The 14,489-nt window shown below is 41.0% G+C and overlaps 1 protein-coding gene across 12 annotated transcripts in view; it reads left to right on the forward strand.

Annotated features, from left to right (window-relative positions):
* The window catches only part of itpr1b (inositol 1,4,5-trisphosphate receptor, type 1b), an 80,125-nt gene that overhangs the window by 20,640 nt on the left and 44,996 nt on the right, over positions 1-14,489 (forward strand). For 4 of the 12 annotated variants that reach the window (XM_014329294.2, XM_014329296.2, XM_014329295.2 and 1 more), the window contains 26 exons: positions 1,490-1,589; positions 1,667-1,827; positions 1,973-2,114; positions 2,202-2,360; positions 2,449-2,621; positions 3,595-3,714; positions 3,797-3,988; positions 4,072-4,323; positions 4,419-4,560; positions 4,654-4,807; positions 4,995-5,188; positions 5,266-5,404; positions 5,497-5,551; positions 5,660-5,825; positions 5,951-6,118; positions 6,204-6,266; positions 6,358-6,495; positions 6,626-6,751; positions 6,861-7,061; positions 7,155-7,406; positions 7,555-7,680; positions 7,831-7,959; positions 9,002-9,122; positions 9,208-9,392; positions 11,050-11,198; positions 11,846-11,957. In XM_014329294.2, the coding sequence (XP_014184780.1) occupies positions 1,490-1,589; positions 1,667-1,827; positions 1,973-2,114; positions 2,202-2,360; positions 2,449-2,621; positions 3,595-3,714; positions 3,797-3,988; positions 4,072-4,323; positions 4,419-4,560; positions 4,654-4,807; positions 4,995-5,188; positions 5,266-5,404; positions 5,497-5,551; positions 5,660-5,825; positions 5,951-6,118; positions 6,204-6,266; positions 6,358-6,495; positions 6,626-6,751; positions 6,861-7,061; positions 7,155-7,406; positions 7,555-7,680; positions 7,831-7,959; positions 9,002-9,122; positions 9,208-9,392; positions 11,050-11,198; positions 11,846-11,957 (3,919 nt within the window). Of the gene's footprint in view, positions 1-1,489; positions 1,590-1,666; positions 1,828-1,972; positions 2,115-2,201; positions 2,361-2,448; positions 2,622-3,594; positions 3,715-3,796; positions 3,989-4,071; positions 4,324-4,418; positions 4,561-4,653; positions 4,808-4,994; positions 5,189-5,265; positions 5,405-5,496; positions 5,552-5,659; positions 5,826-5,950; positions 6,119-6,203; positions 6,267-6,357; positions 6,496-6,625; positions 6,752-6,860; positions 7,062-7,154; positions 7,407-7,554; positions 7,681-7,830; positions 7,960-8,131; positions 8,150-8,641; positions 8,669-9,001; positions 9,123-9,207; positions 9,393-11,049; positions 11,199-11,845; positions 11,958-13,709; positions 13,746-14,489 lie in introns of all 12 variants that reach the window. The other 8 variants (XM_014329288.2, XM_005947553.2, XM_014329290.2 and 5 more) reach the window with 4 other exon arrangements.

Raw genomic sequence — 14,489 nt, forward strand, 5'->3', positions numbered from 1 at the left:
GTGTGTGTGTGTGTGTGTGTTACACTGGTAAGCTTGAGATTGTGTGAAACTTACCAAGGAGAGTTAGGAAAGTCCCAGTATGGCATGAAACAGGAAACCGCTGAGGTTTGGATAGTGTTCACAATAAGGGAAAAACTTTCAGTTTTCTAAGATGACATGCACTATCACTTAAAAACACACTTTAAAAAAAAAACCAAACATCTGGCAGAAATGTTTTTTGGATTTATTTTCTTAGATTAAAATTTGATGATACAAAAGCAATCGCACGATGCAGTATATCATGTAGTCTCTGTCCTAAGGTTGGTGATAAGCCTCTGGCTTATTCGTAATGAGCCTCAGTTTGGTTTCTCAATTCTAGCTGACATCACTGTGTTAAAGAGAGAATGTGTCGTTCTAACATTACAATTGTGTAATCGTCATTGTCACTGCACATAAGGTGAGCTTAAATTCTCCCCACCTTCTATCAAAGCCTCTATTGTGTGGCATAGTCAGGTGTGTGTCTGCATGATGCAGGCTACTACTACGCCTCCCACTCCAACCTAAAATAACCTTGTCCCTCAAACTTCAGCCAGGGGACTAACTAATGCCTGGCAGAACCAGTACACAAAGGTAAGCCTGTTAGCCTCAGTAGGCGGTTATGTAATGCCTGCCAAGAATATGGCTGCTGTCTGTGCTGAAGACCTCTCACACACACACACACACACACACACACACACACACACACACACACACACGCTTACTCACTCACACACGTGGAGCTGGCTGGATGCTTTGAGAATGAAGGACGTAGTTGGCTCAAACTTTACTATGTGTAAAGGTTGAGTGCTTAATGTAAGAGAGATAATACTGTACAGGTCACTGCTGGCTAATCTGTACAAACAACACACTTTCCTGAGGAAGCCACTGTAAGCAGCCTTTTCCAGAACCAGGAAGCTTGTTTACAATTATCAGCTGCACGTTTGTCACATAACAGCGTCCAATAATAAATCTAATCAGAGTGCTTATGGTCTTCTGTGTTTTTTCAGACAGGAGTTGATTTATGGTCTTTCGTAGGTCTTAATTGTGAGCCATGTTGTGAGCTGAAAATGGAGGTCTTGGCCTGAGAGTGGAATAAAAGCTTGTTGAATGGAGCTGTCTGTCTTAATGAACACTCAAAGCCTCCTTAAATCTGTCTAATATTCATAAAACACAACGGGATTTAAAACAGAAGATTTAGAAAGTTATTAAAGAAAGAAAATATAATGTGCCTTCGTATCTATTCTTGATCACAGAATGCCCACAACATTAAAACAAGGTTGCGTTTGTAGCTGTTGATAGCATCAAAGGCTTATACATGGGCTAACAATGATTTTACTCCATGATTAGTCTGATTATTGAAGCGCTATGCTAACTTGTCCCCATCACACTCCACTGTGCTCTGTAGCTGATTCGCAGCTTCTGTTTGTCTTTTGTTTTATTTCATCACATCAGCTTTCTCTCTTATTTACAGGAGCTCCTATGTGAGGCTACGACATCTGTGCACCAACACATGGGTTCATAGCACCAACCTCCCCATTGACAAAGAGGAGGAGAAGCCTGTTATGCTACGGGTGAGTAGCTGCTGTGGATCAACATGCGAATGAGTCTTTATTAACAGTTACAGTGATTGATTTGATGTTTTTTCCAGATTGGAACATCAGCAGTAAAGGAAGACAAAGAAGCGTTTGCCATTGTCCCAGTGCCACCAGCAGAAGTGCGTGATTTAGACTTTGCTAACGATGCAAGTAAAGTGTTGGCGTCCATTGCTGGAAAGCTGGAAAAGGGTACCATTACACAAAATGAAAGGAGGTATGTATGACACCAGACTGCTAACTTTCTTATTGGGCTTTATATTTTATTTGTAAGTTGTTTATTTGGATAGTATAAGTATAGAAGGACATTTTTCACTGAAATTAAGACTAAACTGTTGAGTTGGAACTTGTACCCTTTCCAGGTTTGTGACAAAGCTCCTGGAAGATTTAGTTTTTTTCGTGGTAGACATCCCCAACAGTGGGCAGGATGTCTTGGAGATCATGGTCAACAAACCTAACAGGGAAAGACAGAAACTCATGAGAGAGCAGAATATTCTTAAACAGGTAGGCCTTAAACCTATGAGACAGTTTATGTACTGGTTTAAAATGTTCACTTTAGGCACTAAAACAAATCCCTGTTGCCTTTTACAGATTTTCAAACTTCTTCAAGCCCCTTTCACTGACAGCGGTGATGGTCCCATGCTGCGACTGGAAGAGCTGGGAGACCAGCGCCACGCACCGTTTAGACATATTTGCAGGCTTTGCTACAGAGTGCTCCGCCATTCCCAGCAGGATTACAGGAAGAACCAAGTAGGTTCAACACCACAGCTTCACTCAGAGCTTGGGTAGTGTGACATTTTCTCTGCATTGATTACCCCCTCCTTTGTCTGATTTGCAGGAATATATAGCCAAGCAGTTTCGCTTCATGCAGAAACAGATAGGATATGATGTGTTGGCAGAAGACACAATAACGGCTTTACTTCACAACAACCGGAAGCTGCTGGAAAAACACATAACTGCTGCTGAGATAGACACATTCGTCACACTAGTGAGGAAGAACCGGGAACCAAGGTAAGGCTTACAGAAAGACACGGGCCCTGGCTGCTCTCTTCAAACTGTAACACAAGGAGCCCCTGTGGCTAGACTGGGTCAGATTTGCTTATTTAGCAGCTCTGAAGGAATGCAAATCTATGTAAACGGATTCAAATGAGTGAAGTACGAATATGAGTGGAATTGCTTGTGCAGGACCTCGGTACTAGAGGGAATATGCTGACAGCTAGTAAATGTATTTTGTTTATGTCATGTAAATTGCTGTTAATGATGTGTGAATGAGGTGGATCCAGTGGTTCAAACAGAGAGGACTGTTTGAACTGTTAGAGTACTGAGGCAGGGGGAACGGCCAAGAACATTTTAATATACAGTAGTTTATTTATTCTTCCTCACATAGGATAGTATGTACAGTGGAACCCCGGCTTACGAAGACCCCATTTAACGAAAAATTCAAGTTACGAAGGCACTTAACGGCAATATTTTTGCCCGTGGTACGCCAAAATTCCCGTGTAACGAAATCCGTTTGCGAAATGCGTTTCGCTGTTCCACGTGAAAGACGTATTGTTGTTTACAGCGCGCTATTTTGTGTGCTTTTCGTTTGCAATTAGCCTATCGTTCATTCATAATGGGGCCGGCATAAGGCATAAATATGAGCGAGTTTAAAAAAATGTAAAAAAAATGTCATTGCACAGTGTACGTACGTACATTAATTAACGTAAATGTAAGTTTTAGTTTTGATGTTTAGAATTAAATTCCATAATGTTATGTACATATGCACGTACGTATGCATGCATGCATACATATGCTTTCTTCAGCCTCCACCAAGACCTTCGTCTTCAGCCGCATCGCCTCACTCAAAAGGTGCTTCGACTTACGAAACCTTTGACTTACGAAAGACCCTCTGGAACGAATTAATTTCGTAAGTCGGGGTTCCACTGTAGTCTGAAATTTGTTTCTTTATTTTTTAATTTAATATATTGTCATCTGTCACCAGGTTTCTGGACTACCTGTCAGATCTCTGTGTGTCCATGAACAAATCCATCCCTGTGACACAGGAGCTCATCTGCAATGCTGTGCTGGACTCTAGCAATGCTGACATCCTCATTGAAACCAAGTGAGATGCTCATTTTCATCAGGTGCTTTAATGTGGTAAACTGAAATGAGAGCTTACAAAAAATGTTGGTGTTGTGTACCAGATTGGTTCTGTCGAGGTTTGAGATTGAAGTGGCGACAAACGAGGACAATCCAGTGGAGGCGGAAGATGAAGAGGAGGTGTGGCTCTTCTGGAAAGATAACTCTAAGGAGATCCGGAGTAAGAGCATCCGGGAGTTGGCCCAGGATGCAAAGGAAGGCCAGAAGGAGGATCAGGAGGTGGTCAGCTACTACAGGTGTCGTGTCTTTATGATGATAATTTTAATAAAAACATTACAGCTCAGATTTAGAAAGGACTAAGAATCCATTTTCTTCCCAGGTGCCAGCTGAACCTTTTTGCCCGGATGTGTCTGGACCGTCAATATCTCGCCATCAACAAGATCTCTGGTCAGCTGGATGTGGATTTGATCCTGCGCTGTATGTCCGATGAGGACCTGCCGTACGACTTGAGAGCATCTTTCTGCCGTCTGATGCTGCACATGCATGTCGACCGTGACCCTCAGGAGCAGGTCACGCCTGTCAAATATGCTCGTCTGTGGTCTGAGATTCCATCTAAAATCGCTATTGATGAGTGAGTTCATATCATAAACCCTTTAAAGGGGCGTGTATCGCCATTTCAGAAACGACGCAGTGTCTTTTAAAAGCGATTCTCCTCTAATTATCCAGCTATGACAACGATGGGACCACACGGGATGAGATCAAAGAGCGCTTCAGCCTCACCATGGATTTTGTGGAGAACTACCTGAGAGAGGTGGTGTCGCAGAATATTCCCTTCTCTGACAAGGAGAAAAACAAGCTTACTTTCGAGGTAACGCTTCTAAGTTTGTGGTATGAACAGATGAGAAGTGACATCCGTTTATTAAAGTTGTAAATCATTTGTTGGTTCTTTTCCTGCTTGTAGGTCGTGAACCTGGCAAGGAACCTCATATACTTTGGTTTTTACAACTTCAGTGACCTGCTTCGACTGACAAAGATCTTACTGAACATTTTAGACTGTGTACATGTCAACACCATCTACCCCATTAACAAGATAGAGAAGGAAGAGGAAAACAAAGGTAAAGAGTGAATACTTTCTTGCAGCAACGATTTTATCAAGCTCTCACTTTTCCAGGTGTGTAGAGTTTTAAGGAGAAATAGTATCAACAAATAACATCTGACCTAAAATTAAATAGAATTTCATTTCACTATTTTTTTTCTCCTTTATGCAGATTTGAATGTTTTCTTGCTCTGTCTGTATTATAGGTGGCAGTAATGTGATGAAGTCCATTCACGGAGTTGGGGAGCTGATGACCCAGGTGGTGCTGCGAGGAGGCGGTTTGCTGCCCACCACACCAACTCATCAGCCTGAGGGCGATGTGGTTAAAACTCAGACTGAACCGGAGAGAGAAGATATCATGGTCATGGACACAAAGCTCAAGATCATTGAGATTCTGCAGGCACGACATCAGGATCATCATTATTCTTTTTTAAAAATCCTTCGACTATATTGTAACTTTTTATCTGTTTTATTCAGTTCATTTTGAACGTTCGGCTAGACTACAGGATCTCCTGCCTGCTCTGTATTTTCAAACGAGAATTTGATGAGAACAACCCACAAGGAGACAACACTGCTATTCAGAATGGATCCAATAATGTGACAGGTCCGATGCCAGGTGTGAAACTCTTAACCATGTTAATTACATTATTTAACATATATGTATATAATTATAAAGAACTTATTTGAAGTATTTTTTCTTTTTTTAAGGAAATTTTGACTTTGAAAACATTGAGGAACAAGCAGAAGGGATCTTTGGAGGAAGGTGATTCTTAAATTGGATTCTTAAGTTTTTTAATGGGTTTTAATAGCCTGTAGTAAGTTTTTTTTAATAAAGTAAAATTGAGGTAGTGTTTGTCATTTTTTTGTTTAGTGAAGAAAACACCCCACTAGACCTGGATGACCATGGTGGTCGCACTTTCCTGCGGGTCCTTCTGCACCTGACCATGCATGACTACCCGCCCCTCGTGTCTGGAGCGCTTCACCTGCTCTTCAGACACTTCAGCCAGAGACAAGAGGTCCTCATGGCCTTCAAACAAGTAAGTCATCCACACCTGATTTTAATAGCAAGTCCTCTGAAATAATTCTAATAACTTGACTTTTTACAGATGAAGTTAAATTTGATGAAAACATTAAAAAAAAATTTTTTGTTAAACCTTAAAAGGTCCAGCTCCTGGTGACCAGTCAGGATGTTGAGAACTACAAGCAGATCAAGTCAGATCTGGACCAGCTGCGTTCTATTGTGGAGAAGTCTGAACTGTGGGTTTACAAAAGGCAGGGAGAAGACGGGATGGACGGAGATGGCCCCTCAGAATCTGACAACAAAAAGAAGGTACGCTGAAAATTTGAATGTGGAAAGGTTTTCCTTAATGTAGAGTTATTATTGAAAGGACTCATAATTGCTTCTTGATTTACAGGGAGATTCAGACAAGAAGAAGACTGAAAGTACCAGCAGTTACAACTACAGAGTTGTAAAAGAGGTATAATCGTTTGCCTTTGAAGTTATATTTTCATTTTAGATTTACTGCTGATTATTAAAATGTTGCTTCTGTGTGTGTCTGTGTTTTTTAGATCCTGCTGCGCCTCAGTAAGCTGTGTGTCCAGGAGGGAAGCTCAGGGAAAAAGAGCAGGAAACAGCAGCAGAGGCTGCTGAGGAACATGGGAGCTCACAGTGTGGTGCTAGAACTCCTACAGATCCCCTATGAGAAGGTCAGACACTGAAACAGAATACAAATGCAGAATCGTTAAAAAGCTTTAAAGATCCTCATTGCTTTCCTTTGCTTGCAATTGTCCATTAATGTTACATAACTGAAAAGAAGCTCTGTATTATCTGCACCAGGGTGAGGATGTACGGATGCAGGAAATCATGAAATTGGCCCACGAGTTCCTGCAGAATTTCTGTGCAGGAAATCAGCAGAACCAGGCTCTTCTCCACAAGCATATAAACTTATTTCTCAACCCGGGGGTAAGCATCACAAGCATCTCACAGCTACTCCTTGGGCGAGTCGAAGAGTTAAATATCCCAAAATACCACATATTGGGAAAATGTATGTTCTCTTCTGTTTCATTCCCAGATCCTGGAGGCTGTCACCATGCAGCACATCTTCATGAATAACTTCCAGCTCTGCAGCGAGATTAACGAGCGTGTGGTTCAGCACTTTGTCCACTGTACTGAGTCGCATGGTCGGCATGTCCAGTATCTCAAGTTTCTGCAAACCATTGTCAAGGCCGAGAACAAGTTCATCAAGAAGTGTCAGGACATTGTCATGGCAGAGGTCTGTTGTTTGAGTAATGCTTGTGGTGTCTAATACAGGGGCGACAGTTTGGGAATAACACTGTACACTCGGCTGTGACTCTCTCCCACTCAGCTGGTAAACTCCGGTGAGGATGTCCTGGTGTTCTACAACGACCGTGCCTCATTTCAGACCCTTGTCCAGATGATGCGTTCAGAGCGGGATCGCATGGATGAAAACAGCCCCCTGATGTACCACATACACCTGGTCGAACTGCTGGCCGTTTGCACTGAGGGCAAGAACGTCTACACCGAGATCAAGTGCAACTCTCTGCTGCCTCTGGATGATATTGTGCGGGTTGTCACCCATGAAGATTGTATTCCTGAGGTATGGAAGACTTTTTCTTCACTCACTTTAAAGTTGAGTGAATACACTTTATTCTAGTTTATTCTGATCGAGAAGAGCATTGGGAATACATGTTTTAAAAACTACCTTGATTACCAGTGCACTCATTTAGTTTCCAACAATCCAACAGGTGAAGATTGCCTATATCAACTTCCTGAACCACTGCTATGTGGATACAGAGGTGGAGATGAAGGAGATTTATACATCCAACCACATGTGGAAGCTGTTTGAGAACTTCCTGGTGGACATTTGTAGGGTAAGCCACAAAATATTTGACAATAAATAGACAGAGAATCCAGTCAGCACATCGTGAAGTGAACACACAGCAAGTTACCCGTCGGCCACATGCAGGAAGTCCGATCCAGTGGCCGTGTGTCATACTAACGTCTCTTCTATCCTTGCTTAGGTGTGCAACAACACCAGTGACAGGAAGCACGCGGACACCATGCTGGAGCGTTATGTAACCGAAACAGTCATGAGCATTGTCACATGTTTCTTCAGCTCTCCTTTTTCTGACCAGAGCACAAGCCTTCAGGTAAAATGGGCATGTCTTTTTAATGTATTTTCCAAGCAGTTTTGCTACTGCGAGTTCTTTGTGCAGACTAGAAATCAGACACTTTCTCAGCACTGTTTGGGGGGGAAAAAGGAACTGTACTCATGCATGTACCGTACATACCATGAAATGTAACGTTTTTCCCTTTACATAGCTGGCTCGTCATATATATGTAAGTAATGCTAGCACTTCCCCAAATTTGATTTCCCAACTTTTGGCTGTGAATGTGAAGAAGTATTCAGTGTGTGGGTTTTTATATGGTCATAGTTTAGTCAGTACACAGACTCTGTTCTTCCCAGATCTGTGGGTGTGTTGCACAAGGTTTTGCTGGGACTTTGCTGGTGCAGATGATGTACTGATGCAATGTGGTTACTGTGTTTCTTAGACCTTGTTCTAGCCCTGTTTCTTCTCCCCCACGACTTTCCAATAAGTCATGACCAATAACCTCCTTCAATTTCCAAATCCCTGGTACAGTAACTTTGAGGTTTTTTATGTTAGACACTTGTTTCCTGTTATCTGTGTATGGAGCTTTTTTGTTGCTATTTGGTTCCACTAGAAAATGGCGATTATCCTTTATGTAACTGCACTTTCTGGGAACTACGCTCGCTAAAGTGTACCATTACATGATAATTCCGCAACCCTTTTCCTTTTTCTCTTGCAACAGGCAGCCATTGTTGGAAAGATGACTGAGGTACTTATTGTACTTTAGGGCTGTGGCCACGTAGAAATCTGTTGTACTCTCTGTTAAACACCGGTTTGGTTTGTTTTAAGGGGAATGCATGTGATTAGGAAGCTTGCCCAATGGATCTTAAGCTGTTAACCCGTCTGCCTTTGATGCCCTTATATGCACACGTTGTCACATCTACCACAAACTGGGTTATGAATTCAAGCTATTCAGAGAGCACAATAGTCACTCTGTGTGTTATTAAATATTTGTTAACAGTTTCCCTCCTTTACACCATGATTCCTCCTTCCTTCTTTTGTTGAAAGGCAAGATGTAATTAGTTTCCCCCCTGTCTTACAGACCCGTCAGCCCGTTTTTGTTCAGCTTCTTCAAGGAGTGTTTAGGGTTTACCACTGTAACTGGCTTAATCCTGTCCAGAAGGCCTCAGTTGAGGCTTGCATTAAAGTACTGTCAGACGTGGGTAAGATATTAAGATTAACACAGACTATGAACCTCTCAGTGTTAAAAAGTGGCGCATATTATATGTACTTTCTGCTTCTGCCTAGCTAAGAGCAGAGCCATTGCTATCCCAGTGGACCTGGACAGTCAGGTGAACAACTTGTTTGTCAAGTCCAACAATGTCGTGCAGAAGAGCATCCTCAACTGGAGACTGTCTGCTAAGAACACATCCAGGCGAGACTCCGGCCTGACCACCTCAAAAGACTACAGAAACATCATTGAGAGGCTACAGGTCAGTAGACGGTCTGTTGCTGTTTCAGTGTAATAAACTTGATCCATTTTCATCCATTTTAATTTTTTGTGTGCTTTATTTAACCGTAAGCCAAAAATCCTGTAAAATGACACATAAACATCAATGAAAGCAATAAAAGCTATAAAAATAAAGCAAACATAGACAGAAAAAAACACTGACTGCATTAAACATTGCTAAAGTAAATGCATTGCCTTTTTTTTTTTTTTTTTTTAAACCAATCTTTTGAAAACGTTATTTTTAGATTGTGTACCTGTGTGTTCATAAAGAAGGCCAATATATCAGGGGGCACAGAAAGCAGTAAGTGCTTTTATGAAGCCCATTATCGACACATCAGATGGCATGGTGGTACGGGACATCCAGTTCTGTTAGTTGTGGTAATATGACCATTTGTGCCATTGTCAGTCTGGCACACAGGAGCTCTCTTAAACAGGGTGTAGATGTCCTACATTTCCAAATGCACAGCATACACATGCAGCTTTTTTGCTTTTCTCTCCAGACTGATTACATAAATGGATCTGTACTGATTCATTGTTTATAGTATTTGTGTTTTGCAGTAAAATTCAAATTTTCAAAAATGAAAGTTTTGCTCTAATATTGATGTCTTATCTTTTAGGGTATTTGGTATTTCTCTGAAGAAGAAGTGATTAAAATCTATAAAAGTCTCTTAAAGCAACATGACTGTCTGATATTTACCACAGGTTTCTACCTATCAGGCAGTAGAATGAGTGCAGTGAATCTCCACTTCCTCTTTGGGTTTTTTTGTGGAAGACAGTTAACACTATATGAAGACAGCTCGGTCTGCCTTTTTATCATAACTGAAAACTCCAATGTGAAAGTACAATGGGTTAATTAAGCCCCCTCACCATTGCTGTTAATTGTTGCCAGTATGCACAGGGTGATATAATGTTTTTGGTAACTGTGTGGCAATCAAAAACCATAAAAGATGTGTCCAATTACATCCTAGAAAAATATGTGGTTTTAGCAGCAGACCATGTTGCTCCACCTTATTCTCTAGTAAGACATGACTCAGTATTCACTGGAAGACTGAAAAATCAAGCCAAGGATCAGTCTGCACTCTGCTGATACTACTTATGAAACCTTAGGACTTTTTTATCCTGTAATTCCAACGATAAAGCAAAGCTGTTTTGTTATGGAAATAAATTTTCAGTGATGTTTTAGATGTTTCGTTCCTAATCCACCCATTTCTAGACGGGGTTTTATGTGGTTCCCACAACTGTGTACTTCCCAAATTCCTGTTGTCTTTGCAAAGACTGCTGGAGTTTCACAGCTTTAGTGGTTTTTCCCACCTCTTGATGTTCTCAAACTTCTTTAATCAGCACCCAACACGGAATCACTCATTTTCACAATAATCATCACCAGGCGTGACAGGAAGTGCACTGCAAAAAGTGGCACGGTGGTGTTTATTATGGTGTGATTTGATGTGTAATGCACTGGATGTGTCCCTTCCTGTTTCTATATTAAATTAATATTAAAGCAAAATGATGTGAGGCTGACTGTAGCTGGATGTCTTTGAACGAAATGCAGGAATAGGAAGACTGTTTTAATTATAACAGTGTAGCTGTTTGCCATAAAACACAGTTCTGGGTTATTTCTAACCTTTGGTTCTGCTCAATAGGACATCGTGTCTGCCCTAGAGGACCGTTTGAGACCTCTGGTCCAGGCTGAGCTCTCGGTGCTGGTGGATGTCCTGCATCGTCCAGAGCTGCTCTTCCCTGAAAACACGGACGCTCGCAAGAAATGTGAAAGTGGAGGATTCATATCAAAGTGAGTCTAAAGTTGTCTGAACCACTTCCAGTGCTGTTGCTATTTTTGGAACGCTTTTGGAAGTCCCCTTGTAACCACTCGCATGTGTGCATTTGTAGTTCTTGTACCTCAAACATGAATGGAGACAAGCATCTTTGTCAACCTGATGAGACTAGTTTTTCAGCAGAGGAGGGTCTGTAGCAGGGCCAGGAGCGCGCTTGTTGTTGTTTTATTTCCTAGATATTCATGTGGTTCTGCACAGTAAATTTGTTCCTCATAATCAGTTCTACTGTAACATTCTGAAATGTCTGAAGGTGAAAAAGCAGAGAAAACTATCTCAACTGTGGCTGCTGGCATCAGCCTGCACTGGCTTTGGGGAATCACTTAGTCTTTAAGTTTTCTGTGAACATGAAGCATGTGGTGTAGTCAGCTGAAGTCATTTTCTTAAATCACCGTTTTCAGTTATGCCCAAGGCACCTAAATATGCTTTAGACCCATAACTTCCAAGTCTCTTGTTTAGAACGAGGATAATCACTGTGTCATAGAAATGATTTATGTCACTGTGAGACTTGAAGTATATAGAGTTTTGGAGGAAGGTGATGAGTTCATCAGTCTATTTCTATTGTTTGTGCTGATTCTGCCCCCCCGCCCCTGTTCTCTTTGATCAGACTGATCAAACACACCAAACAGTTGCTAGAAGAGAACGAGGAGCGCCTGTGCATCAAAGTACTGCAGACACTGAGGGAAATGATGTCAAAAGACCGGGGCTATGGGGAGAAGGTATGTTCCTCCTTCATTCCTGTTTCTCATTCTCTGGTTCTAGTGTTGCACAAGATTCTCCCACACACGAGTTAAAATGTTACAACACTTTTCTGACATGTCAGGATGTTCTGCGTCAAAACCTAGGGTAAGACACGACATCACAGAGCAAAAAACAAAACTGAGTGTTCTCTGCTTACCTCTGGAGCCTCTGTAGAACACAAAAAAGTAAATGACTCATACACAGCGAACGTCATCAAGTCTTTCATTTGATATTCCTGCAGCCAGGGCAGTTTGTGATTTTTCTTTTCTAGTTTTAGTGCTTTTAAGAGTCTGCAAAAAGTAATGATAAAAAGATTCCCATGTTGCTTTTCTCCTTAAATTAAAAAAACAAACAAAAAAAACAGTGTTATGTGTATCAGCTTTATTAACTCTATTAACAATGTGCATGATCCAACATTGTCTCTCAACCATTTTACGCACCATTCATTGGCTACTAATGATCACTTATACTAATCCTAAATAAATTGTCTCAACTGTGCCAACTTGTTTTCCAGTAAAAGGAGTAAAAGCGCTTTAATATCAGATGAAAACATTAAAACAACTTTCAAAAATTTTGTTGCTGTTTTTAACTGCTAAAATAAAACTATTTGGGAATTTGTTGTACGTTACCCTGTGATTTATTCACTTTTTTTAATTAGTTTTTTTGAGTGCTTAGTAATGACTGGAGTGAGAGTGTGTGTGTGTGTGTGTGTGTGTGTGTGTGTGTGTGTGTGTGTGTGTGTGTGTGTGTGTGTGTGTGCGTGTGTGTGTGTGTGTGTGTGGCAAGCATGACTGACGGTAACAGAAAAAGTAAGAAGCTTGTAAGGGATCAGGTCCTAATTGTTGCATGGGCATGGTTCCTCAACAGATGGATAATTGGACATCAACATATGGTTATTTCAAATCGAGGCTCCTCTTTGCCTTTTTTAGAGGTTATTAGAGATTAAAAAAATAGTTAAATCTGATATTTAACAGGGAATGATGGCTAATGTCCCTTTGAGTTTGGTGTAAGAATCTATGAAGCTTCAAGAACATTTTAATCAGGCCAAGTAAGATTAACAGGAGAGTGTACTTTAATCACAACAGTCTCATTTTATTGGTTTGCATACTGAACCTGTTTGGTCCATTACAGACTGAGCTCATTCTGGAAAGAAATCTGCTTGCTTTCTTTGTGATGAAAGCCCTTCAGAAAGGGCTTTATTTATTTTTTGTTAGTTAGTTTTTTTGGGGGGGGTTTGTGGTGTTTGAAAATGGTTAAACTTTTTTAATTAGATCTTCAATTTCAACTTCAAAATCTGCTGGATGGACTATTTCATGTTTTATTGTTTAACAAAACTCAACCATAACTGATAAAATAAAGACATTATTTTTGTGTTGATAAACAGGGAGGGAAAGAAAGCAACTGGTTGGGGGAAAAATACTAAATATTTCACCTTCTCAACCAAACTGTGTTTAAAAACAAAGACTTGCACTTTTATAGTCAGTTCTCTTAACATGAAAATATTTGATGCAATACAGTGATGATGTAAAAAAGGTGTCTTTACTGCAATTAACTTGTTCTGTTTTTGAGCCTTGACAGCCCTTTCTTCGCCCTTTTTCACTAACCTGACATGCTGCGTGTGTGTCTGTGTGTGGGTTTCAGAGGCTTTACATTTGCACACTTGTTACAGAGCTCTAACTCACTAATCTAGCTCTACTAACTCTCTGCCTCCTATACTTCTTCTCTTGCAGCTGATTGCCTTTGATGATGAAATGGATGTGGCTGAGGTTGATCACTTTACTTACTATTGCGATGTTCATTTGTCTCCCACTAACAGCATAGATGTGCTTGTGTTTCACGTAGGCTTTCTAGCGTTTCAATCCCCCATCTGTGTCAGCAGCTTAGTCCATTTCCCCGCCGTGTGCCTGTTAAGAGTTGCTCCTGAATTTCATGGAAAAAAGTAGCATAATGCTAAAATGTCTGCCTCACAAACTCTATATGGCCAATAGTACTGGGCCACCAACACAGCTGCCGGGCCATGGAAACCCACGAAGCTCCCGGTGTGCAGTTTTTGTGCTGATGTTAATGCCAGAGGTGCATTGATCTCTGAAGTTAGTGAGTCATGTATCTTTTATGCACGTCAGCACTTGGTGAAGTTACAGAGTGCAGCTACCAAGTACTGCAGCTCAGCAACTTCATGGCTGAGTTTTTGTGGTTCCTAAACACTTCCACTTTGCAGTGATACCATGTGCAGTTAATGCTGGAATATACAGCAGGGGAAAAACTTCACTTGTTGCAACTGCTTTTTGCAATGGTGGCTTCCTATTACAGTACCACACGTGAATTCAGTAAGCTTGTAATATATATAAATATTTGTAAAGGCAGACTGCATTTTATTCAGCTGTGGTAATGGGACTGAGGTGTGGCCCAGTGCTTTTGTCAGTATACTGTATGTGCTTTTGTGCCATGCTGTACTTTGTCCTATATTTTTTTTGAGTGAACTGTTTAGGTAAAGACGTGTTACATTTGTA

The sequence above is a fragment of the Haplochromis burtoni genome, unplaced genomic scaffold, assembly GCF_018398535.1.
Source record: "Haplochromis burtoni strain Fernald_Lab_line unplaced genomic scaffold, NCSU_Asbu1 Contig_245, whole genome shotgun sequence".
NCBI classification, from domain to species: Eukaryota; Metazoa; Chordata; class Actinopteri; order Cichliformes; family Cichlidae; genus Haplochromis; species Haplochromis burtoni.